The sequence below is a fragment of the Seriola aureovittata genome, chromosome 8, assembly GCF_021018895.1.
Source record: "Seriola aureovittata isolate HTS-2021-v1 ecotype China chromosome 8, ASM2101889v1, whole genome shotgun sequence".
Classification (NCBI taxonomy): Eukaryota; Metazoa; Chordata; class Actinopteri; order Carangiformes; family Carangidae; genus Seriola; species Seriola aureovittata.
In genome coordinates this window covers 8,226,601-8,252,873 of record NC_079371.1, presented here as the reverse complement: position 1 = coordinate 8,252,873, position 26,273 = coordinate 8,226,601, and the positions used below count along the sequence as shown (strand labels likewise).

The window sequence follows — 26,273 nt, the reverse complement described above, 5'->3', positions numbered from 1 at the left end:
GAGGTTAAAATATTTACCCCCAAAAAACAAAAACACAAACAATTATGGAAAAGTCAAAACATTTTGTTTAGTTTGCACAGCACATTACTCGAACATTACTTGAATTACCGGCGCAGCGTTTCTAGCCTTTACAACAATGGTCACGTGACGCTACTCAGCCAATGATTGCGACACAAGTCAGTGAGTGAGATACACACACACACACACACACACACACACACACACACACACACACACACACACAGTGCAAGAAGAAGAAGTCGGAGGGATAAGTGTGGAAAGTGGGATAGAAGAGTTGTGTTGTTCTGGCCTCCAGGTTTAAAACTACACTCCCAAAGTAAAGACCATTGGTCTTGTGTTACCAGTTGTGTGTTAACCAGCCTCATGTCGTGTTAGTTAGAACTTTTCTGCAGGGTCGTTATCTAATGGCTCCACCTGTCTCTCTTTCCATCTGTGCAACACTTTAGTCGAGAACAAAACATCCAATCATCTAATGACCAGATTGTCATTAAGTTTGCTCTGAATATTCATGGTCACAGTTGTTCGACTTCTCTCAGTTTTGGTGATCCTGTGACCTTTCATCGAGCACCATGATCAAATTCAGTGGACAGATTGCCTTGAAAATTTCCAGGGCACTTTTATGCTCCAAAAGTAGTAAACCCTTGATTTTGTTGACCTTTGAACTGTATGACTTGTTTTACTCCAACTTTAGAGTGTGCCAGTCAGTCCATCCAAAAAACTTTGGTTTTGTGGAAATAATGAACGTTGCAGCCTCTTTGATACAAATCAACATAGATGAGAAGACAGGATCATACCTTCAAGTTTTGTTAAATTCATGTCTGACATAAACAGTTTTATCTATTGGACATGAATAAAGAGAGCATACATTTCCTTAAATCAAATACTGATGATTATTTCAGTTGAAGTGTCTATCCAGTATTTTTTTAATCAATGTTTTTGGCACACACATGAAAGTTTCTTCAACATCAAGATCTCATGATTGCTGTGTTGAAAGTTGTATGTTGTTTTTGGTTCTTTCCCCAGTGCTTTGACATCATGTCCTGACTTTTAAACATAAACACACCTTGTGGAAATCCAGGTTTGGTTTTGATGACAGTAGCAATTTCTCGGCTGATTTGTTTTCCCTCAGAGATAAGACTCCAGGTGTCACACCGCAGCACGTCTGTCTGTGCCAGTATCCACCTCATACACTGAAACCAAACACAATGACATATTAGAAGTGTTATGTTTGTCCTTTTTGAATAAATATTGAATAATCAAACAGAATCAATCGTCGTTGCTGCTGCTGCTGCTGCTGCTGATCTAATTTTAGATTTGATTTTGTTATTTATTAGTTATTTCTCTCTGTATTCGTTCTCTCCAGGTATAAACTCTGAGGTGAAGTACTCCCTCCTGGCGGGCGACGGTGGTTACTTCTCTCTGGACGAGTTTTCTGGGATCCTGCGGCTGGAGCGACCTCTGACCCCCGACACCCCGCCCACCTTTGAGCTGAAAGTAAAAGCCACTGATCGCGGCCTGCCCCGTCACCTGTACTCCATCGCCACTGTGACGGTGGACGTGGTCTCGCTGGACGACTACCAGCCCGTCTTCCTGAGCTCGGAGTACACCGCCCAGCTCCGAGAATCCTTAGCGGTTGGGTCGGAGGTGCTGAGTGTCTCTGCACTCACCAGAGACGGTGGAGGACCGGATCATGTCGTATATCGCATCATCTCTGGCAATGAGGACGGGCGGTTCCAGCTGGACTCACAAACAGGTTAGAGTAGTTTTACCCATCTTTCTCACACTTTATTTACAGATGTGCACATCTGGTCAAGCTGAAGCATGACATGAAATAAGTGAAATATTCGGTTTTTGGCTCATAGTTGAAATGGACCTAAACATGTGGAGCTACAAGACTTACCATTGCCTTTTTTTTTTTAAATTTAACATTATCTGTCAATAATCCCCTGCCCTACTTATCTCAGTTTGACTTTCTGTCAGTGAAGGAAACACTGGAAGCTTAAGTGAATATATTTGCTTTCTTTCCAAGAGTTGGATGAGAATATTAATCCGACTCTCATGTCTGTAATGCACCTCATATAGTAGAGATGGGAAAGACCTCCATGTGAATTCGATCACATTATCACACTTAAATTTTGGTTTAATTACACCGACTTTAATGGTGGGAATGTCCATGTTAATGTGGCTGAGTATTTATTAAGTATTATTAAACTCCGCGTTGGATAAATTGGAGGCTTCTCAGCAGAGTTACATCTTGAATTCTAATGTGAACATTAATTAGAAGTCAGAAATGTATAACTATGATACCTCTGATATGGCATGAGTGTTTCTTGGCCAGTGGTCAAGTGCATGGCTCCCCGCAGCTTTTCATCATGGTGAAGCTCCACAGAAGAGCTGGGCAGATAAATAAACTTTAGTTTGACAAGAAATATTTGCAAATATTCGCTTTATAATCACAAATAGCTACATTTGTTTCCTGATCAAACAAACTAGATATAATGTGTTTTAAATTAAGTCTTTATGCTAAGCTACGCTAATCGCCCCATGGCTCCAGCTGCTGGACAAACTTAACACACACAAACAGAAGTGGTATCAATCTTCTAATTTCATTCTAAAAAGAGAAGCGATTTAAATTAATAAGATACTGAACTATTTCAGTAATACAGTCTCCGTTTGTGTAGTAACAGTAACAACTATAAAATAAAATAAAATAAAATAAAAAAAACAGATTTCAAAATAGAAATTCATATTTAAAAAAATTCATATAATACCTTTTGTTGCTGGACCTCACAGCTGCAGCTGTTTTTGCTCTTGAAAAGCAGCTGCCTGTTTTCTGCCATAAAGCAGAATTTTTACATCAGTTCTTGTGGTATAAATCCACTTGGACTGATCTAAAACTGGTGGCGATAAAAAGCAATAATGATTTAATCTAGTTTCCCTCCAAGGTGGCTACAGGCTGACAGTCTACTCATCAACTGTCTATAATGTGTGTAATGTCTTTAAAATTAATAACTGCAATGTTTTTTGCATATTAATATGCAACTTCCCAGATGAAGGCCACAGTGTGAAACCCTGTGGGCACAGTTATAAATTATAGATATAATTAACCACATAATTTCAAGATTTTACAGATAATTAGAGGAAGTTCCTGTCTGTTTTCTGTTTAAAAGAGTTCATTTTCTATATCGTAGTTTTGTTTTTTGAGAATGAAAGTTTGATTATTTTCGTTAAAAGTTGAAGTTAGTTAGTAATTGAGCATCTGACCTAAAGTTTGTGCTCTGTCCCCTGCTGGATTTAAAACTTGCAGAGTTTGGGAGTGAACTGCAGTCTGCCCTTTGGACTGTGAGGGACTGTCTCACGGCTTGCTGCCAATAAATCATTAAAGACCAGCTGGTCAGAAGAACCACTCTCATTGATCACTGTCCACTGCATTTGGTCTCATTACTTGGGGAGAGCAGAGGGTTTAAAAGTTTGAACAGCCGGGGTGTGGCAACCAGAACCTCCAGCTGAACCCAGCAGCAAAAGAAAAACTAAGCTGGACTAATACACAGACGTTTGTAGGAATACATTACACATAGCGGGGTTCTTGATATTCTTGGTACATGCTTGGGCAGAAGATTTGTATTTATTCATGAGACACATTGAACTAGAAGTCACAAAGTGGTATGAAAAAGTGTCTGATTGCATGAACGTCCAGACTGAGAAGTCTCTGTAGGGATAAAAACCTCAGGCAACGTTCTGATGTCGGTGCTGGACTGAGACAAGAATCAGAAGTGAAATTGTTTTGGCTCCACTCGGAAACTAACCCCAAACTTGTAGTAATTACAGCAGACTTCAAAGAATTTGTTGTTAAGGTAGTTAAAGTTTTGGTGTTGATTTAAGGGGGTTTATTTAAAGTGAGACCTCCTTGATTTGTTTTGGGAAACTGCTCTGATGACTTTTGAATGTGAAAATCAGGACAGGAAGAGGATAGTACCTTTACAATCTAGGACATTTCCTGTTCAATTGTTTCTGTCTGTCTCTCTCTGCTTCCACTAATCACTATATCCCCAGGTCAATTTACACACACTGCTTTTTTCTTTCTCTTCTTTGTTCATTCACTCACTAACTAACTCAGGTGTTCAGGAATGAAAACCTTTTTTTTTTTTCCACAAGCATCATGGCCAATATAACCAGATTTATTTCACTGCCAATGTGCAGTACATGCACACATTCACAGCAGTTGTGTGTGTGTGTGTGTGTGTGTGTGTGTGTGTGTGTGTGTGTGGTGTGTGTGTGTGTGTGTGTGTGTGTGTGTGTGCGTGCGTGCGTGCGCGCGCGCGCTGATGAAGCGTCAAAAAGCCTGAACTGCAAAGTCAGCATTTGTGCAAAGAAATGTCAGTGATAGGAATGAAAACTCGAACAGATCCCATTATAACCAGCTCACACTACTGCCCTAGAAATCGATTCAAGGCCGTGAACTAGTTCCAGAAGTGGTCTGTCTCAGAACTGTTGTGTTGTTCTCCTGTTTAAACTTTAAAGAACTTTCTCTCAACTTGCATCTAGACTCGATTAATACACCGATCAGTATATATGATTACTGCAGCCAAAATGACTGAAATGGCAACTGCTTTTCTGAAAAAAGATGATGCAGTTTACTGCAGACTACACTATTCATATGCTGACATTTATAACTTTGGCTTTGATAATGGAAGTAGAAGTTACGTTATATTTTTGAGCGTGAACCCAATGAGATCATGAGCATTTAGTCATGAACAGTTGGTAGTTAGCTTAAAGCATCTACTATCAACTATCCCTTTAAGAAAGTTGACTCTCATTCAGGGACTATTTTGTCCCAAATTCACGACATGTTTGCTGTCAGACCACGCACGGCTCCCAACAACCTGGATGAAAAGGTAACCTTAAGACTTAAGGATACAGATGTTGAAGTTTAAATTTAAATTGATGGAGTCAGTTGAGGTGAAAGGCCTGAGAATTAAAGGGGGAAAAAGTCCCACATGGATTAATTTATTTATTGGCTGAGAAGTTGAGGTTTGATTTTATTTGATCTTGGCTCCTAATACTGAAATGAATGATCTGTGACATTTTTAGCCATTCTGCAGAAATTAGATCTTGCAAAGCTTTGACAGAAAAGATCTAAAAGAAATACTGTTAGACTGGTTGAATTTGTGGTCATTCTAATAATCACCAGACTGATCAAGGAACCACATGATGGAGCGTGGTTATAAGAACAGAAATGAAAAACTTGTTTGTGTTTTGTGAAGAGCTCACTCTGTCCCATCTGTATCACTGCTGCTCTCTCATTATCAGAGGCTGAGAGGAATTTGATTCATCACAAAGTTGATTAAAACACAGACAGTAGTACAAAGTTCTCTTTGTTTTTGTTAAAGTTAATTTTTAATTAGCTTTCCTCGTCCTCATGATGAAAAGAGGATGACTCACTGGCTTGTTGAGACCACTGCTGATAATTTATGAGTTTTGTTTTTTGATGTCCACAGAATGATTAAATATTATATAAATAAATTATGGATGTACTGCGTCATCTGGAAACCTCTCTAAGGAAGCCGTTCAGAGTGCAGTTGTAAACAGTATATCTGACACTGGCCCTCAGTCAGAAGGTGTTTTTCAAAACACTTGACACACTGCAGTCGGTGCTGAGACACTAGGTTTACCCAACATGACAGTGTAAGTGTTTCTGTGAATCACAGAGAAGTGTTTCAGTCCACACAAGGTTCGCTGTCAACCCCTCACATCTGAGACACTGATTCACAGGGATGAACAGTGGAACATGCAGCATGGAAAATGTAAAACTTCTCAGTATTATTGTCACTATGAGTACATCAGTATAAACATTACTTTGATGTTTGTGTGTGAATTTTAGCTTGTAAGACTTGTTGTCATCAGTCATATTCACAGTGATGTGCATTCGTGTTCAGATGAAAGTTTTTGGAAAGTCGAGCTGCATTTATAGTTGTTTTTTTAAGGAGCTACGGCACATGCGTGTAGCTGCTGTACAGTATCTTTGAATTTGAATCCTAACTGGAACCATTTTAGACTCAGATTGAAACAGTTTTTTAAAGAGGGATCAGTCGTCTGTTCCTGTTGAGTTTCGTGTATTTTCTAGCTCAGGTTTCAAATGCTGAGGCATGTGGCAGTGGTTAATGCTGTTTCCTTGTCCTTGATAAACAAACAGTGGATTAAAAAATCTAACTACAACAACTGCACTGCAGCAGTTTCCCGATCGGTACTGAGAGACGAGCTGCTGGATAAAGAAATCTCCCCCTTGTCTTACATGAATGTTTGTAATTATTTCAGCTAAGAGAGAAGAAGCAAATGGCATAACTAACAAGAATCATCTGACAAAGAAACAAACACATTACACTTCAGTAAACAAGGCGCACTCCCATGTAAAGAGGAAACACCTGCTGTCTCCTAATAATGGAGAAGTTGAACAAAAAGTTACGTTGAATAGGAATGAGGTTTAAGGTCAGAACTGGGTTTAAGTTCAGGTTAGGGTGGGAGCTGGACTTGGACATATAGCTGTGATGGTCAAGGTTAAACTTAAATGTTACTCTCTGCACCAACAGAGCTGCAATCTGTATTTTATCACCTGCTAACTTCATGTTGTACACGTCCGTGTTTGGTTTCAATAATCAAATCAGAAATTAAGTAGAGACTTAGAGTAGGGAAGAGCAAGGGAATACTTTATGGTAATGAGTATCGTGTGTGTGTGTGTGTGTGTGTGTGTGTGTGTGTGTGTGTGTGTGTGTGTGTGTGTGTGTGTGTGTGTGTGTGTGTGTGTGTGTGTGTGTGTGTGTGTGTGTGTGTGTGTGTGTGTGTGTGTGTGTGTGTGTGTGTGTGTGTGTGTGTGTGTTGTGTGTGTGTGTGTGTGTGTGTGTGTGTGTTGTGTGTGTGTGTGTGTGTGTGTGTGTGTGTGTGTGTGTGTGTGTGTGTGTGTGTGTGTGTGTGTGTGTGTGTGTGTTGTGTGTGTGTGTGTGTGTGTGTGTGTGTGTGTGTGTGTGTGTGTGTGTGTGTGTGTGTGTGTGTGTGTGTGTGTGTGTGTGTGTGTGTGTGTGGTTTGTACTGTGGCCCAGTTACAGTCCAAGAAAAGTTAATGTTGTTTATGTTATTTGAGTTTTAAATTGTTGTCAGTTTGAATCACTTTAAGCATTTAAAAGTCTTGAGTTTGAGTTTCTAAAGCCTGCACTTGGTGTGTGTGTGTGTGTGTGTGTACACAATAAGATATGGGAAAGAGAGTCATTTAAGTTGACAGTGATAAATCACCTGCTCCCAGTTTCTTCTTTCTGAGAAGTTGCTTCACGCTGTGCAGAATGAGCTCAGACTGCTTTGAGCAAAACACAAAACACAGATAGGAACCCTTATTGACAGGAACTTGGGAAGCACGAGCTGCAGCACACTAACCACATCTCCGTGTATATTAAAGACACAACATGCAGGAGCTTAACAGCTATAAGTCACTGCCACAGTAAACCTCACACATTAGCATAATTACCTACAAAATCACGACTTACAAAGAAGAGAGCCAGCCTCTGGTGGTCTCTGCAGTTCACAATGTGACACGTGTGAATGTGGAGGGAAATGTTAAAATGGAAATTATGCCCAGTAATAGTACAAAAGGGCACAGTTTTGTCTTTATAGAACAAAAGGAGCTTTTTGAACTTGCAGCAGTGACAAGTGTTGGAAGGAGGGAAAGGTCGATGGGAAATCGGTGCAGTGACAGTCTCACCTCTTTGTTAAAGAGGGAATGTGTGTCAGAGGGCATTTTGAATTTTTGCAAGGTTCCCAGCTGAGGTTAGCTGGATGGATCTTTACTTTGACTGTGTTTTTATAGGTTGTTTTTTTTATATAGCAGACAATAAAAGAAACAACATGAATACCAACCTCCTCCGCCTTCTCCAGCCGACCACACACAGCCAGAGAGACTCGCACCAATAAAACCCAAAAGCTCAACAAAATTTTGATAGATCAACAAATAAATAGATAAATAGAATAAAAAAAAATTGCCGTCAGCTTCTCCCGGTTATGATTCCTTCCTCCTCTGCTTCTTTCTCTGATGACTTAAAGATCCAGATGTCCGATCACCAAAATTCTTCATCTGGTTAAAATACATAGTTAAAAATGACCAAGATCTAAAAAGTGTATTGTAATAATCTTTAAAAAATCGTCACAAATATATAGATTGAGATTTCTATATATTTTACATTTGGAAAAAGGCTCAATAATTTCCAAAAACAGCAGGTCACCATAGTTTTTAGCAAATGTTGCTCAAACAGGAGGATGTAGCGCATTCGATTGGGGACTATTTACAGCGACGGATTAATCCACACATGGTGCTCTAGTGAGCATTTGGGACAACAGATCAGTGTGTGATCACAATCAAACTACAGTGTGTGTGTGTTCATGGTAATGAAGGAACATGTAGCAGTGTGTCTCACTGAAGTTTTTTTAATCATTTTAGGAAACAGTGGAGCTCTACAGCTCAAAGGAATAAGATACATCAGGCTTTTGATACACACAGTACTTGTTAGTAGGATACATTCATGTTTGTTTTATCAGTCTTCTTAAGGTTGGGGTTAAGATTTAGGGTTTAAACGTGGCGGATACACACCTTTAATTCATGTTACTCTGGGTCAGAGTCTCATAACTATGAGTCAGATGTGACTCAAACGTGATGTGAATGTAGAAACTGTTTATTCATCCTGTCTGCTAGAAGTGTGTGCTCTTAATCAAGCCACTCAAACATTAGCTGGTGTCTAAATATGTAAGAAATAATAAGGAGAGCTGCTCCGTGATAAAAAAAGATTTTGAATGTAGTGGCCAAGTAAGAAATAACAGAAGAGTATGAGTGAGATGCAGAGCATTGATATGAGCTCCAGTTTCTCATTCAGCTGTCTCTCAGCAGAAGGTAGAAAAATAAGCAAATGAATAAATAGCAGCTTGGATCATTCTGACTCAGGCTGGCTGTGCAAATCTCCTTGATCTCAGAAAAATCAATAAAGTCAGATCTGTGCTGTGTGTACGTGGTGCAAATAATTTACTTGTTGAAACCTGGAGGTGTTTAGTTTGTGGGGAATGGTAGATGGTTGTTTTTGTTGGATCCCATTTTGTTTTGTCGTAATGAAGTGTGGTTCAAGAGACTGGCTGGCAGCCCAGGAAAACAGGCTGTGGGTGTTTCATCCACACATTCTGCTGGATACGACGAGCTGCAGCCGACAGATACTCGGGCTTTGTGTGGTACAGTAAGCTCGCTGTCAGAGTCATCCAGTCTTTTCAGAATTTGTTCAGCATAATACTCTAAAGATTGAAACGTTATTAGTCGACCTCCTGCCTCCAAGCAATCGTATCTATAAAAGGTGGCAAGGACAGTTTCACTACGGCACAAATTACATGTTTAGATTTGGTTTGTCGGCAGTTGAGCAATATGTGATTTAGATTGGAGTTTACTAGTGAGTCACGCTTTATTATTAAGGGAAGAAGAGAGGAGCGGGAGGACTGAGAGGGGTACGGAAAGGTGTTAGAGAGATTGTATGAAGAGGGGAAAAGCAACTGAAGCAGGAATTCTGCTGTTGTCATAAATGTAATTTTCTTCATATGTTTGATTCTTTTAATCCAACAAAGGATGAATGAGCATTGTTTACTCTTCTTTCTTAAAGGATAAGGCTGCAGTTATTATTGTCAACAAATCCCCAAAAAAAGACCAAAACCAACAATGCATTAGTCCGTCAACACTTACTGACTTTCCTACTCTGTCTGTGGCTTTCAGCTCCAAACCCATTCGATCCTACTGAGGATGTAACTCTTTACAAATGATTCACAAATATATGGTTTCATTTTATAAAACAATCAGTCATTTCCAAAAACGGCTGCTCACTGGTTTCAGCAAACGTTACTCAAACAGGAGGAAATAGTGGATTTGTTTGGGAATACTTCAGTGGTGGATTAATCCACATTTGATGCTCTAGTGAGTAGCAGCAGATCAGTGCATGTGGTATTGAGTCAAAATAAACTACAGTGTGTGATCGTGATAATGAAAGAAAATGTCACCCAGTGCAGCAGTGTGTCTCACTGTTGTGTTTTTAATCATTTTTGGAAACAATGGAGCTCTGAAGCTCAGAGGAATAAGATACAGTATATCAGGCGTTGGACACACAGACAATAGGGGATTAGTTGATTATATGAAAAATAAATATATATATATAATATATATATATATATATATATATATATATATATAAATATTGCCAGAATTATCCTTTAAAAAAAAAAAAAAGAAACACCTCAGAAGAAGCTTTTCAAGAGAAGACAGCCTTCTTTACACAAATCTACTATCAGCTTTCTGCCTTTGCTCATCAGATTTGTTTCTTTTAGCGAGGTGAACCTCTACGCCAATAATCAGCTGAAATAAAACATGTACCTTATTTTAGTCCGATAAAGGTTTGAAATAATATGTTACATTTTGGAAGAAGAAAACAAGAATGTTACTAGTGGCACTGAAAGTAATCATTTTTTAGTTTTTTATTTCTAATTAATTAATCTGCCAATTACATTTCACAGCTCAATCAGTCAGTTTATCCGTTAATTGTTTGGTCCATAATATTAAAATTAAAATTTGTAATAAAATAAATGAAATACTTGGGGATGTAACTCAGGGTCGGCATTTTTGCTTGGAAATTGGATTAAATGATCAATCAATTATCAAAGTTAATTATTTAATCTGAAGTAAGTAGTTCGACTAATATTTTCCAGATCTAGTAACCAGCAAATTGACCCATTCTTTCCATAGCTTTTCCACTCTTTTATAATAGTATTAATAATAATGTATTAGTCACTCCTCCGGTGCAGAGTCAAGTTATTTATAACCAATAGAAAGCGCACACTCCAAATATCCAGGAACACGGCTGTTGATGAAATGACCAGAGGAGGATGAGAGCAGGAGGTGAAGAGGTGACTCTGTTAAAGTGGAGCAGCTTTACAACAGGTCAGGTGAATGAGGACTTCAGCCCATCTGGACTGAGAGGAGTGATTCAATAACAAACAAAAAAAGTGGACATGACACAGTATATCCCTTTAAGAGCTCTGACGCCTCTTTTATCGCTGCCATAAACTGAGATTAGACTTCACATGTGGATGACAGATAACACATGGAGACGGCAGCCAGCTGTGGAGAGATTTATAGTTCCTGAAAGGTTAAACTCACAGCTTCACTGAGCTGACAAAAGTGAGAGTTCATGCGATATGTCACGTGATCACACACACACACACACACACACACACACACACACACACTGTGTGTTTGACTTATGGTGGATATTATCATTCACAGCGGCTTGCTTGTACCATAAGAACATCCATTTTAAACAGCATATTACGTCTGTCACTACATAATATTCATCCTGCACTCCAAAATGATGGGCATTCAAGCTGAGCAGCGCAACAGTAGTTTACACAGAGGGGGGATGATGACAGTTCGGATGTGCAACTGAAAAGCAGCAGCCGTGAGAGTCGCTGATCTGAATCAGGATTCTTTCAGCTAAAATCTCGTCCTGTACAGACGTTTCCTTTGTGAGTCATTCGGTCATTCTTTGTGTCTGTCTCTTGACTTTTCATGCAGCACAAACAGTTTACACTGATCCAACCCCTTAGTTGTCTCAGCAGCATGTTGAGCTCAGTGCTAAGCTGGAGAAAGGATTAGTCAATTAATTAGCAGATCTGCAGAAAATAATTCATCAGGCGTTTTGATAATAATTAGTTAATGAATCATTTTAGTCATTTATCAAGTACAAAATGTCTCAAATGTGAGGATTTTACGTTTCCTGTGTTTTATCTTGCTAAATCGTGTTTTGGACTTTTGATTAGAAAAATAACAAGAAATTTGAAAACATTATCTTGATCTGTGGGAAATTGTGTTGGACATTTGTGACTTTTTTGTGACAATATTGAGACTAAATGATTAAAAAAATCAACCGATTAATCAACATGAATAATAATTGTCAGTTGCAGCCACTATGCCGGATTACGTGTTAACATGCTTAATTTGAAGCATGTCTACACACTGCAGTACAAGCTACGGCCTAGACTGATGGAAGTTGAGCCGATGCAGAGCCGTGACAGTTTCAGAACATCTCAGTCTCAGCGCCTCCTACCGGCCAAACTTAAAACTCTTTGCCACACAGGTGGTAACTACAGATCTTAATATTGCAAACTTCCCAATTTTGTTATTTTCCCTTTTTCATCCATCCAGTGTGTTTTTCCTGGTGAAAAAAATAGCATTACAGCCTCAGTGTTACTGTTTACCCCTCTAAAAAGTCATGGAAGCTCTGGGAATGTAAACTGAAAGAATAACTTGAACCTCAGATGTTTTATATAGCTGTACCATACTCTGTGTGGTGTTTAATGTGATCCATATCTTCCCACAGTTCAGCCTGAAATATTTGGTAGCCAATAAGAAAAACTTGGGATCTTGACTTGAATTTGAAACAAAGTTGTGTGACTCTGACGAGTGCTCAGCCAAGCAGCATGTATTTGTAATGATGGACCCACCGGTGAATCTGATGAGGGTGAAGAGGTTGTAGAACCACACAGAACGAAACCAAGACCATGCTCATGTGTATTATGAATCCCGCTGTGTTTCTGCTCATAAACTGCTGCAGGCAGCTTGGTGAACTCTGTATGTTTTGTATCAGAGGTGAGTGTTTAAAATTCAAGGATTTTATCACCTGTGACAAATCCTGTAACATTAAATCACAACACTGCACACCAGTGCACTTGTGTTAAGCCACCTGGTCAATAATGCAAAATAAAACCTAAAGTATCTAACAGGCCTGTGAGTTGAACTTCCTCTGATTTAATTTCGATCATGCAGTCGATTTTTCCGTTTCTCATTTAGATTTTGTACAAATAGGTCAAACGAAAACAGCATCTACTTATACTTTTCAGTAAGAATAATTCAGTGTTCACTCTGTGGACTGCAGGTCTTCTGCTCCTCATCGCACCGCTGGATTTTGAAGTTTCCCGGGAGTACTACCTGTCTGTGGAGGGAAGTCGTGGGAAGTCGTCTCTCAGCGACATCACCACTGTTATCATCAACGTGACGGATGTGAATGATAACACACCGGCTTTCGGACGGGGCGACTACAGCACTGAGATATCAGAGGATCTGACGCCTGGAAGCCTGGTGATGAAGGTAGAGATGAAGGCACATACATATGTAGTTACACAAAAAAACACTTGCAGAAATGGACGCCAGTATTTGTAGATATACAGTACATACAAAAATGCTGCACTCGTTGGGATGTGATGGTATGCTGAATTCACAGTTCCACACGTGCCTCAGTTTTGGGGTCACGGTTTGCTGGTTGAGTGTAAAGGTTCGTAGCTCATTGGCCAAATTTCATACAGCTGTTTACTTACCAGTCTAGAAAAAAACGTTGTGAGTTCAGCGTCAAACTTTTACCCCCCCCCCCCCCCCACTCGCTGAGAGCTGTCTCCAGAGGTGGAAAGCAACCCCCTTGTTTTGCTTCTATTTCTATGACTTCTTTTCTTCTGCTGAGGTTAGCATGCTAACCAGCTAACTCCAGCCCTGCCAGCCCATCTCGTCACTGTAGCGTCCAGTCTGAAGAAGTAGCTGCTCAGAGGACGTATTATAACCTCTTGTACTGTAACACAACGATAGCTGAAGATCTTGTCAAAACTGGTAAGTAAACAGCTGTTAATGCTAAGGCCTGATATGTAGCAAAAACAACTGGGGCCTTCGTGTACAAGGCTGATAAAACATTTAGTTAACACAACTACACGAACAGTTTGGGAAGAATACATGTACCGTTACACAGGATGTATACAAGACGTTTTAGGGTAACATTGGTGTTGGACCTAAATGTTGACAATAAGCAGATCATTGAGAAAACTTTACTTCAACACCAGCAACTGAGCAGGTGAGTGACAGTAAACGTCCTCAGAGCACTGCACAGCAAGCAGGGACAGAAAATGTTGAAGTGAAGGTTACATTACATAAATTAATGCACTTTATCATGAATTCTTCAAGTACACACACACACACACACACAGAGCACACGGCGGCACATTCATACATCATAGACACAGAAACGTAAGTAATCTTTAATTGAATCACTGAATTGAATTTTACTTTAGATTAAATATATTTCCAAAGTTCAATTTAAAGGATATTTCTTCATTATCTGTCACTTCAGAACATAATTTTCTGTGCCCCCCCCCCACACACACACACACACACACACACACACACACACACACACATATTTCTATCTTTGTGAGGACACTCATTAACATATTGCATTCCCTAGCCCCTTACCTTAACCTGACAGATAATAAAATAAAAAACAAAGTTCAGGCTAAGGCACTGAATTCAATTCAATGCAAGATAATCACAGAGATTGATAATTCACACCGTAACAATAAGGCAGAATTAGATGAACTGGCAACCTGTCAATGACGTACATACACAAAAAAAACTGGTGAAACACACACACACACACACACACACACACACACACACACACACACAAAGTTATCCGACAACATGTCAGCCATCATGTCAGGCCAGCAGCAGAGATAACACAGCAATAACACAGCTCAGTGGCTCGCTGATGGTCAGACCACGGCTGGATGATGAGTCTGTAATCACATGGTTTCATATTTGACATTTTTTCTTCTCCTCATCCCCTGTTTCTCTTTCTCAGTTTTTACCATTTAACTGCACCATGTCACTGTTTGAAATGTTGAACTGTTTTCCCAAGATTGTTGGAGAGGGTCCTCTGTCTGGAGAAAATTATAGGATTCATTGTTAGGAGTTAAAGAATGAAGAGGAAAACAAGGACAGGATGAGCTCAGACCAAAGTCTTATTGTAAGAGGTCTCCATTTCAGTTAGTCATCTTTCTCTATTTTTAAGCCAAAAGTCTTTTAAACAAATGAAACCGTCTACCATTGAAGATTATTGTGCGAGTTCTGTTTGAAGAATTATCACAAAATAAATACCATCATTTTAAAACAAAACAAGGTGGAGAAATCGCTCTTATTTATAGATTTTTCATTTGTTTTAAGAAAAAAAGACAAGTAAAGGAAAATAAATGTTGATGATTAAATGTTGATCTTTGTGTTGTGGCAAACAGAAAAAAGACAAAAACAACCTAAAACAAAGGGAACAACCCGTTTTTGTTTTAAAGTTAAAGAAAAGAAGAAAAAACAATTTTAACGTAAAGTTAAAAACAAGATTCAAACAAGCCAGTGTTGTCATCAAGACGGATGAGCTAAAACAAGCTAATAATTTTGTCTTGTTGAAACCAAGATTAAAACAGTCTGGTGGTCAAGGTAAAGCTACAGCAAGCAATCATTGTAGTCAAGGTAAAGCATAGGCTGAAACAAACTAATAAAGTCCTTGTGTCAGTGTTTCAGAGAAAAACTAAGCTAATACCTTTTTGTTGTCAAGTTAAAACCAAAGCTTGAACAAGCTTACATAGTTGTTGAATTAAAGTCTAAGTTGAGCAAATATCATCATCCAGTTAAAGCTGATGCTAAAACAAGCTATTATTTTAGTTTAATTTAAAGTTGTGGCTAGAAAGAAAATATTCTAGGTCATAATTAGCTACAGAATAGCACTTTTTCATTTTCACATCCCTCAGAAGGAAGCAAAACAAAAGAGAATTTCTATATCTGGAATATATATATATATATCCCCTGTCTTTTCCTCCAGGTAACAGCCACTGATGAGGATGGTCCGATCAACAATCTGCTGCGTTACTCCATAGTGAGCGGAGACCCTCTGCAGCAGTTCATTATTCACCCTCGCAGCGGAGAAATCACTGTCCGGACTTCAGTGGACAGAGAGGAGGTCAGTGTGTTTCTGTGTGTGTCAAATAAACAGAAATGATCAAAGAAAAATGACAGATATAAAGATTGATTTTATATTGTTTCATTTCACAAACACGAGAAATAAAGGATGATTGATTAAACAGACATAGACAGAAAAAGAAATGCAGAGAAACGAGTCAGAAAGTAAAAGAAAACAAAACCAAATACACTGGGGAAAAAATGTACAAAAAAAGAATAAAAACAACTTCACCTCTGTCTCCTCTCCAGATCACCCATTACTCTCTGACAGTACAGGCAGCCGATGAAGGAGATCCTCCTCTGTCGTCCGCAGTCCTCATCACCATCACCATCACTGACGTTAACGACAACCCGCCGGTCTTCTCCCAGGTCAACCACAGTCTGCTGCTGCAGGTGTGTCACCCTGAACATCTCCACCATGTTTATCTACACGAGTACAGGTCAAACTTGCACGTAACATTCAGATACTGAAAGGTGGACCAGCAACCTTGTTGCCTTTTGACAACTTGACAACAAGTTATTTTTTGGGTCATTGTTGGCTTTGCTACGATAGGGACAGTAAGAGGGAGACAGGAAAGTTAGGGAAGAGATAGAGGGGATGACGTGCAGCAAAGGGCCTGAGTCGGAGTCAATCACAGGCTGCTGCTGCGGTAAGGACTGAGCCTTAATGGTATGTACTCTACCAGGTGAGCCACTGGGCACCCTCAACATTTGCAATTTCTAATGAAAAATATGGCACCCACGTGAAATGTGTAGATCCAAAGATTTAACTTATTGATAAGGAGCCTGTTTGACCACATGTTCAGCTGTTCAGTCCGTAGCACAAACTGTGGTGAGCCCTTTTGTTTTCCGTTAACTTACAAGTTACCTTGTTCAAATCCACTGAACATTAAGCTCGGCATTTGAACATGGTGCAGTCAGACCTTTATTCTTTGGGATTCTATTTCTTTCAGATGGAAGTAATTCATGACTCAAAACATTGTACCCAGTGGCATATCATGAGCGTCAAAACACCCCCGCATTTTGTTTTTCACTGCAAAATCCAACACACAGATGGCATCTGTTGAGCTGTTGTCAAATAGAAAGTGGCAGGGAAGCAGGTACATCATGGATGAGCAGCAAAAACAAGCAAGTGAAAGCTTGGCTCAGGACTAAAGACTGTAAAATATGCAGAGAGTTGAATTACTCTCAACAGGGTGTGAGAGTCTGCTTATGTCTGCTCAACAGGATGGATGTGTTGCCATGGTGCTACAGCCTTTAAAAACTTTGATTTATAAAATCTGAATATGTTTCTTCTCCGTCCATTTTCATCTCAATAGTGCATCAGAATGCTTCATTTACAACTTATAAAAAATGTTTCATCCCATTTGACTTCTGAAAAAAAATCCATCAAATGCGTTCCCCCTGGTGATTAGAAGTACACTTTTTGCCCTTTAATTCTGTCATATTAATTGATTTGACGCCTGTGGGACACCGTAGGCGAGTCTGACAGATTCTTTTCAGTGTGTTCTGGTTGAGAAAAACAGCTTTGTTTTGTGTTCAGACACCAACTCCATTCATAGCCTGGAGCAGTTGAATAAAATGTTGGCACCCCACTGCCTGCGGTAGAAAAAAAAGGCCAACCTCACACAAACCACTGAATCAACAAAAAGTCAACACGCGATATGTAAAATAACAAATTCACCCAGTGTGGCCTGTTCATAAGCTCCCGCAAATAACCCTCGGTGTCCAGAGGGGGGAAGCAGCAGTCGCATTCATGTGTGAAATTTGACAACTCAATTAAAAAATATGAGCAGAGGGGACTCGCTTTGACTAGTTTGTTCACCTTTAGTGACATGAAAAAGAATATACGGTATTCGCCAAATCAATCAGTTGTGCCAAATCATCCTCAAGTAAGGCCGCTAACATCTGCCCACTCTGCTCCTGACTACATCATGAGGGTGAGGGTCAGGTGATAATGAAGACAGATGAATGAGATAATTAAAGAGAAACCACTAAAGATCAGATGTTCTCTATCAATATGTCTGTCTCTCTGTAACATTATAACTTCTCCAACACACTCTGGTGAGAACATGCTGATCTGAAAGTGCCGCCTGATCATGTCTACGGCGCCCAAAGCTCATTAAATCTGTGAGTTCAAGAGTGAAACTCTTCAGAGAGGAAAAGCAGAGCAGTGTTTCTGAACTTCGTGGGGATCAAAGCAGCAGACAGCGGTCATGTTTTGATGCTGTGTGTGTGTGTGTGTGTGTGTGTGTGTGTGTGCGTGCGTGCGTGCGTGCGTGCGTGCGTGTGTGTTGCTTGCAGGACATCAGTGGCACCTTTTCACCTAAAACCTCTAATTACAGGGACAAGTGTGCCGGTGTGGAAAAACTTTTAACAGGCAATTTAACCTCTGCTTCTGTGTGTGAGAGAGATTGTGTCACTGCGTCCTTCAGTGTGAGGTAGTTGCCGTAGGTCAGTGCATACATACGTTTGTCTTCATACATGTGTGTTCATGCCGCTGGCAGGGCGATCACCACACTGTTCCAGCCACACCGGATGTTGCTCACTGACAATTAAAGTCACCATCACTCCACCTGCTGCAGCTCCCCCGGCTCTGAAACTCCCATCCAGCCACAGGGAAAGTTTGTTCACAAGCCATGGCGTCGGCTCTGTGTGGTGATGAATCCAGACTCTGTGATACCGTCCCATCTGCTGATGTCTGCCACAGCCAGCTCGGCCTGATGAAGAAAGCTGCATTAAGCAGATGGATGCTATTCAAACGGGGAAAGGAGCTGTCACTTTTTTTTGCAGGTGCTGCATGTCGGTGGCAGCATCCTCTCTTTGACTATTTGTCACTGTTGGATGCCCTCCTTTATGACTGGCACAACTGTTGCAGGAGCTCCGCATTAGGCTGCAGTCAAATTTTAGTATTTCACTAAAAGCAGCAGATGGACAGGTAATTCGTTCTGTTTGAGAAAGTCCTGAAAGGATCGAGTGATAAATCATGCTGCATCTGTGTTGATACCTTTACTTCTGGAAACGCTGACTGAAGTTTGTCTTCACTCCAGCATCCACCGTGACACATGAATAATCAATGTGAACGTGTTTCACCCCCAAATTTAACTCCACTTAAGTATTCTCTGTGCTGCACTGCATCTGTCACATGTTTCTGTTGAGGAGGATGAATTAGAAAATAATATCATATCACAGATATTTGTTTAACAGAGCAATACTGGAGTATATGAAGGATGCTCTGATGGTAACGGCTCATATTCGCTACAGAGAGGATGTGATACATGACTCTGCCCTTTCCTCAGTACTCTGTCACAGAGCAGTGTCATCCTGTGCTGTTGTTCACCTGTAATCTAAGTAGACATACTAACAATCTTATTAAGTTTGTTCTCGTTTACTATGGACAGTGATAAATACAAAGCTTTAAAACAGAAAGGCAGATTGCTCTCCACAGATGACGGTATGTGCCCTAGACATTAAACTTAAACTTTAGCGTATTTCTCCATGCACAGAAGTTAAGCGGTAAGTGAAAACTCACTGCTCAGACACCGTGTCCAATCCTTAATTTAACATTTATTCTCTCCATGCGGTCACCCCACAGAACGACTCCCTGTTGTATCACACTTACCCCCTAGCACCCACTTTAGTCCCACACTAGGTCCACAGGGAAAACCTGTGCAGGGAAGGTGAATCCCCTTCATCATCAATGCCTTGCTCAGACCACTGACCTGTACAAGGAATCAAACTCCTAACCCTGACACACACACTTTCAGTATTACTGGCCAAAAAGCTGCACCAGTGCTTTCCTCGCACTCTGATCTTTTCTTGACAAAACAGGACTGTGTTTTGTGCTGCATGCTCTAATTGAAAGTTGAAAAACCCCACTGGAGGTGTTGCGTGTTTTAGTCCATTAACTCCAAACTGTGTGTACTTTATTGCTGCCTAACTCCCAAAGCCCGCTGTAAGTTTTTAGATTGATAACCTACATTCCTATTCAGTAGGCCATGAAAATCAACTTCCAGAGCTTTTTAAGATGGCTTTGGGTAGGTAATCCATCACAGTGGACAGATGTTGTGGTAAGAATAATGAATTTCAGTGGGTTTTTATGTTTTTTTTGTCCAGCAGACCACCTTCAGATCTCTGTTGTTGGAGCATTGAATGCACCATGTTTCCTGTCATCCTCGACTGTCAGTAAAGGGTTAAAAATTGCCCTCCTCAAAAAAGAAATTGACAGTAATACAGCTGACTTAATGGCTAAAATATGCCAAACAATAACTGTTAAGTGTATCTGGATACTACAGCAGATTTTTAGTTGTATTTAAAATAAATAACTACAAAAATAATTGAATTTAATGAAAAAGATGAATTAATAAACCTCATCTCCCACAGGAGGGCGAGTCACTCGGTAGCAGCATCCTCCAGCTTGTGGTTACCGACAAGGACACGCCGAAGAATGGCCCGCCTTTCTCCTTCCACATCGTCAGCGGCAACGAGGAACGCCGTTTCCATATCGACCAGGGTGGCCTGCTGTCACTTTCTGCTCCACTCAGGAAGAAAGTCAAACCCTACCATCAGCTCAAGATACAGGTCAGGAAGCTGTGAAAACAGTATATGATTTATACACAAGCTCCTAGTCGTTTGTCTGTCATCGTCCTTCCTACACTGTTTCCACCCAGTGGGAGATAAAAACAATGCAAAGCCATATGTGACAAATCTCAGTATTTCATCTTATGACTATAAAGTGAAAATCTCACAAATTGTCACACTATAAAAACAAAGTGTTTATTGTAATCCTGTTTCAGCGAGAAAGTGCTGATGCAGTGCAGAGTGTCCCTCGTGGCCTCAGTTGCTGCGTTGCTGACACTGCTGCTGCGAACACACTGGCCAACATTAGAGAAAGTGTTTAAATAATTTTCATTGCCAACTGTGGATCAGAAGTCGTCTGGCTGACACAACAATTTGCTGATTAATTACCAATTTGACTGCCAATAATTGCCTTTTCTATTAGTTCTGATAGGAAGTGGAGTCACACCTTCTCAATATTAGCATCACCAAGGACGGGCGTGAAACCGGTTTGAATGTCCAGCGCTGTAAATTAATTTCACAAGTGATAATATTATAAGAAACCGTTCAACCAGAATCCTTAAGTAGTGTCATAAAGTTTACTGTTCCCTTTAGAAATAATAATTAAAAAAAGGTTATTATGAGGTCACAGTGTTCAAGGCTGTTCAAGATGATGACCTGAAGGCATTTTGAGCACAGCTGAATATGCATATCAGTGGATTGTATTGCATGAATTTCTTTTGGCTGGTGAAAGTGTTTTTTGGGGTTTAAAAACTGCTGAGTTATGATTTTTTGATAAAAATAGCTGCATATTTCACCATATCAATGCTTTAAAAAAATCTGTTTTATCCAGGGATTCCCTCTGGTCAGTGTGTAAAGCATTTAGAGTATCACTAGACACAAACAGTTCAGAAGGAAAGAAGAAGCAGTGAAAGTAATCCAACAGCATTATTTCTATTATCTCTTTGTGCCTGTAGAGTTGTGACTCATGACCCATTAACTGATCAGGTCATTTTTTCTTCTCACATTAAAGACCTTACACTGTGCAGTGTTTTACCAGAACAAAGCAAAGGAGTGGATGCATGTGGCAGATTGTTGCTTCGTCTTATTTCCTACTCAGCTAATGATCTAGTGCAGTGGTTCCCAACCTTGGGATTGGGACCCTCACGAGGAGTTGCAAGATAAACACGAGGAGTCACATGACGATTAACATGATAGGAAAGCAGAAATATACGTATTTGCAACACAAAATGAGGCTACTCTTTCAGACTTTCTTCTAATCTTTGCTTTTCTTCTTGTTAATAATAATTTATCTCTAAAAAGTATTCAAGGAAAAAACACACACCTGGTAGACGTGAAATTCAGTGTGAAATCCCTTGTGGGCATGACCTTCATGATGGGAATCAGTCTCTTACAAAATCAATTGTGATTTTTCAAAAAAGATCAATATTGGTATATCAGTCCATTCGATCGTTGTGATTCGTACTAACTGTGATCGTTGCTCCGTTCAGGTGACAGACAGCGGCCACCCCCCCCTCTCCTCTATCTGTGTGGTCAACATCAACGTCACAGAGCAGAGCAAGTATCCTCCCTCTGTGGTGCCTTTAGAGGTCTTCATCACTACCTCCGGAGGGCTGTTTGCCAACCGGGTCATTGGGAGACTCCATGCTTCAGACCAAGACCTGCAGGACGTCCTGACCTACAAGCTGGTGTCAGAAAACCCGGATGGGGGAAGGTTCTCGGTCGACCTTGCTGATGGTAAGATCTGGGCAGATGAAAACCTGAAGGAGGGCTCGTATTCACTCAACGTCAGCGTGACCGATGGGAAGTTCAGCGTATGGACTGGGGTCAAAGTTCACGTTTGGGCAGCTGATCAGAGGGCGTTGGACTCTGGCCTAACGCTGCAGCTGGTGGGGATGTCACCGGAGGAGTTTCTGGGCGATCACTGGAGAGGCCTGCAGCGCAGCCTGGGTCAAGCTCTCGGTTTGCCCAGACAAGAGCTTCACCTGGCCAGCCTGCAGCAGCAACACGACACCCAGGTCCTGGAGGCGCTGCTCATCTGGAAGCCTCAGAGTGGACTCGTCCAATCTCTGCCAACCAACAGACTCGCAGGTGATCAATCATTGTTACAATGTGGGTCTTATAAAATACTTAATTATTCCACTGTAAAACTGGTATTAATGTATTAGCACTGCATGATATTGAGAAAATATGATGCGTGATATATTTTAAATTATAAAAAAGCAACCCAAAAGGCACAACTCTAAATCAATTCAGTTTTTAGGAAGAAAATAAGGTTTTAATGGTTAGCCCAAACCTTCACATCAGCAGCTGCTCTATGACAAAAATCTTCCAGTGAGCCAGTGTCATTGTGTCATTAAGCTCCTGGAGGCTCGAAGGTTTTAACTGTGAAAATCTTGTGTTTTTATTATGATTTCCACACCAAAGACAGAAATTTTTCTCTCAGACAAATTAAATCTGTGTCCGTTTTATTACCTTACGAGATCAAGGGTGAGACAATAGCGGTCACCATAGCAACAAAAGCCATCACATACAGATGAAATACAGGAACAGAAGAAAGTCTTTTTTGCTCATATCCAGCAAAGATTTTGTGGCTCTGTGGACAAACAGAAACATTATAATCTATACCATCCTCGTTTTATTTATTTCAGTTTAGAAGAACTCAATATATATATATGTTTTATTGTAAAGTTGGAGTTGGAGACTCCATTGCTGACAAACTGCACAAAAAGAAACAAACTAGAACAAGAAGAAATGCAATATTTTCTTTGGGATTTGGTGTACATTTGGCAATTCCTGTGCCAAATTGGATACACACATTTTTCACACTTAAATTTCAGTTGGAAACCAGCATGCAGCGACTTTAAATACTGGGAAACTCTGCAATGCAGGATTAAACCCTTTCAAAGGACAGCAAGTTCAGGAGCCACAAGTTTAATGAGTCTGAGCCGTTCTGATATTTCACCCTGTTGCAATGCGGACGGTGTAGAAAGTAGAAATTGTGATGATATTAAAAATATGAAATTGTGCAGCTCTACGCAATGTGTAGATTTGCAGAAGGCAATGATGGAAAGTTGATGAGATTTTAATGTTGAGGGTTGACCGGGACTGGAGGGATTTAACAATGATATTCAATAAACTTCTAGATTTATTTAATTTGCAGTTAGGCATCTTCACCAGCTGAGCCCTAGAACACACAGGCAATTATCTTTTAATGGAAAAATAATAGCAATTCATACCAAACATATCTACTAGGCTGAAACACAGGTCATCGGGTCAGTTTCTACAATAGATGAAGACTCTTTGGAAAAAAATTTGGCAGCCATTATTTCTGACACAAAGTGAGATGAAGAGTCTCTTTGAATGTGCCGTCTGAAATGTTCCCTTTGATGTAGGTATTATATCAGACATCGAGGACTCTCTGGGCCTGAGCATCCTCAGGGTGAGCCACAACGGGTGTCTGGGTACCAGCTGTCCGCCACGAGGCTGCAGGAACGCAGTCCGGCTGACGGGAGAGAGACTGGGCCATTTCACCACCGCCAGAGCTGGTTACATCACCCCCCAACACACCTGGGAGAGCGTATGTCCATGTAATGGTACGTGTGTGTGTGTGCGTGCGTGCGTGTGTGTGCGCGTGCCTGACATCTCATCTAAGTGTGGATGAAGTTATTCAACGTAATACCACTTGAAAGCATAACTGACGAGAACTTAGGTGAAGCCAGGTTTACTTCCACCTCCATTTTCACCTTTTCTTTGTTCCATCATGATGGAAAAATCTTCTTTTTTTTTTTTTTTAATATCTTCATATAAGTACAGCGTTATATTAGGAGATGTACAGTAAATTAAAGGAAAAAGCATATGCATTATAAATAATAATAGACAGAACAGCAATAATGGGACAAAATAATAGAAGGAAATACGGCGAAAAATGCAATGTTGTACCTTGGAAGTAACCGTGCTGTATTAATGCAAACAAACCAGGATTTGCATAGTTACTACTGAAGCTCTATAAAATGACTGGGCTTGTCCAGATTGTAATTTAAATGATTTTTTATCCATCAATGCTCTTCTGCCGTAAGATCACATCTTTTGAAAGTCTCTGTCCCATTTCCACAGTACATACTATATAATTGTATACAGCATGTACTATTTGTTGTAGTATAATTATCTTTGTTGTTAAAAGTGTTTTTCCAAAGAGTAAACTTTTTTTTTTCTAAGATTTCCGGAGCTGTCCCATCACCATCTGCAAATTTATTTTACTCTTTTTTTGCAGCTGCTGTGAGTAGCTCCTCCATGACAGTAGTGTGTGTTTGTTAACAGCACACTGAAAAGTCAACCGATTTGAGTGTACAAACTGATTGTTTGAGTATACTTAACTGATAGCGTGGAATTAACATGGAATATGGATCTGTCACACGGTGTGCAATTTTGCAACCCCCCTTTGTAATCTTGAGTTGAAACGAGATGCTTTTTGAGAGGTTTGGTTTCTGTGATGGTTTATTTTGTCTGGTGCTTTGTACTTTTTTTTAAACTACAGCGTAGGATCAATGACTACTGGAGCAAAAAGAAGTGGTAACTATATAGTTCCAATGCACAGAGCAACTTAAAGGTCGGTCATTTCTTTTAGTAAAGGGCTGAAGGGATGAGGTGAGTAAATGTCATCTGGTGATGTAGCAGCCTGGAACAGAAGAAAAAACAATCATCCCTTTTTAGCAGAGTGCAATACACTTTTCAGGCAACTCGATGACGATATCTGTTGCTGCCTGAGATCAAAGAGCCTTCGTCTTCATACCAGTTGAAACTGGTGGAGTAAATCCCCCAGATTTAATTTAAGAAAGAGAACATCTGAGATGTAAATGTGGGCCCACCATTGTCTTCGATTACAGCTGACAGCACATCTGAACCGCTGATCAGTGGCGCCACCTCGTCAGATTGTCTTCAGTGATTTGAGTTGGCATTCCTGAGAGTGAGGATTAGTGCTGCAAGAACAAAATAAAAGTCAGCTAGGTTTTCTCCCAGAGATACTTAGTATCAGCTTGTTTGGAGTCCTTTTCCTCTAGAACATCTTCTGAACCGATATCACAACAATATTTTGACTGTATCAGAGACTGTACTGCTTTGGATTTAAGAGTTTCTGAGGCTTGGGGATAAGACGGTGGCGTGTGAGGAGCAGAACTGACAAGAACAACAGACATTCAGTCATTGGTTCACTGCAGTTCCAAGGTGGAAATACTCAGTCATGGTGTGGGCTGCTTAATTTGCTCATGATATGTCTTGTATTGTATATATAAAAAAAAAAAACACCATATGGACATGATAACAAGAATAAAAGCAGGATTTTCATTGGAGGAGGAAAAGAGCCAACAATGAGAAGAAATTAATAGATAATTGATTTGTATACCTGAATAAATTTACTGAATAATCAATATACAGTTTGTATTCAAGTCACTTTTTAAAAATAGGTCTAAAAGTACCCACTTACCCTGGCATGACTTTTCACATATTGTTGTAAATGGCCAGCTATTGTGTTATTCATGAGGACAAAACAGCACGGCGCAGTATGTGATGATCAGTTGAGTCATTTGTTACACACAAATACCAAAGATTCTCTGGTTCCAGCCTCTCAGTTTCGAGGACCTGCTGCCTTTCTCTGTTTTATGTGTTTTGATCTTTAAGACACCAACAAACTTTAACCAAACTGGTGTGTTTTCTTCAGAGAGCGGTGTGGATTCAAATCCCCCCCCCCCCAAAAAAAAAAAAAAAGTTGTTTTTCACCAGCAGACTTTGG

General features: G+C 40.1%; 1 protein-coding gene across 2 annotated transcripts in view; it reads left to right on the top strand.

Annotated features, from left to right (window-relative positions):
• fat2 (FAT atypical cadherin 2) overlaps positions 1-26,273 on the top strand; it is a 104,934-nt gene that overhangs the window by 54,258 nt on the left and 24,403 nt on the right. For both annotated transcript variants that reach the window (XM_056383333.1, XM_056383331.1), the window contains exons 16-22: positions 1,385-1,774; positions 13,014-13,225; positions 15,771-15,908; positions 16,157-16,300; positions 20,291-20,488; positions 21,976-22,576; positions 23,881-24,081. In XM_056383333.1, coding sequence (XP_056239308.1) covers positions 1,385-1,774; positions 13,014-13,225; positions 15,771-15,908; positions 16,157-16,300; positions 20,291-20,488; positions 21,976-22,576; positions 23,881-24,081 — 1,884 coding nt within the window. The remainder of the gene's footprint in view (positions 1-1,384; positions 1,775-13,013; positions 13,226-15,770; positions 15,909-16,156; positions 16,301-20,290; positions 20,489-21,975; positions 22,577-23,880; positions 24,082-26,273) is intronic.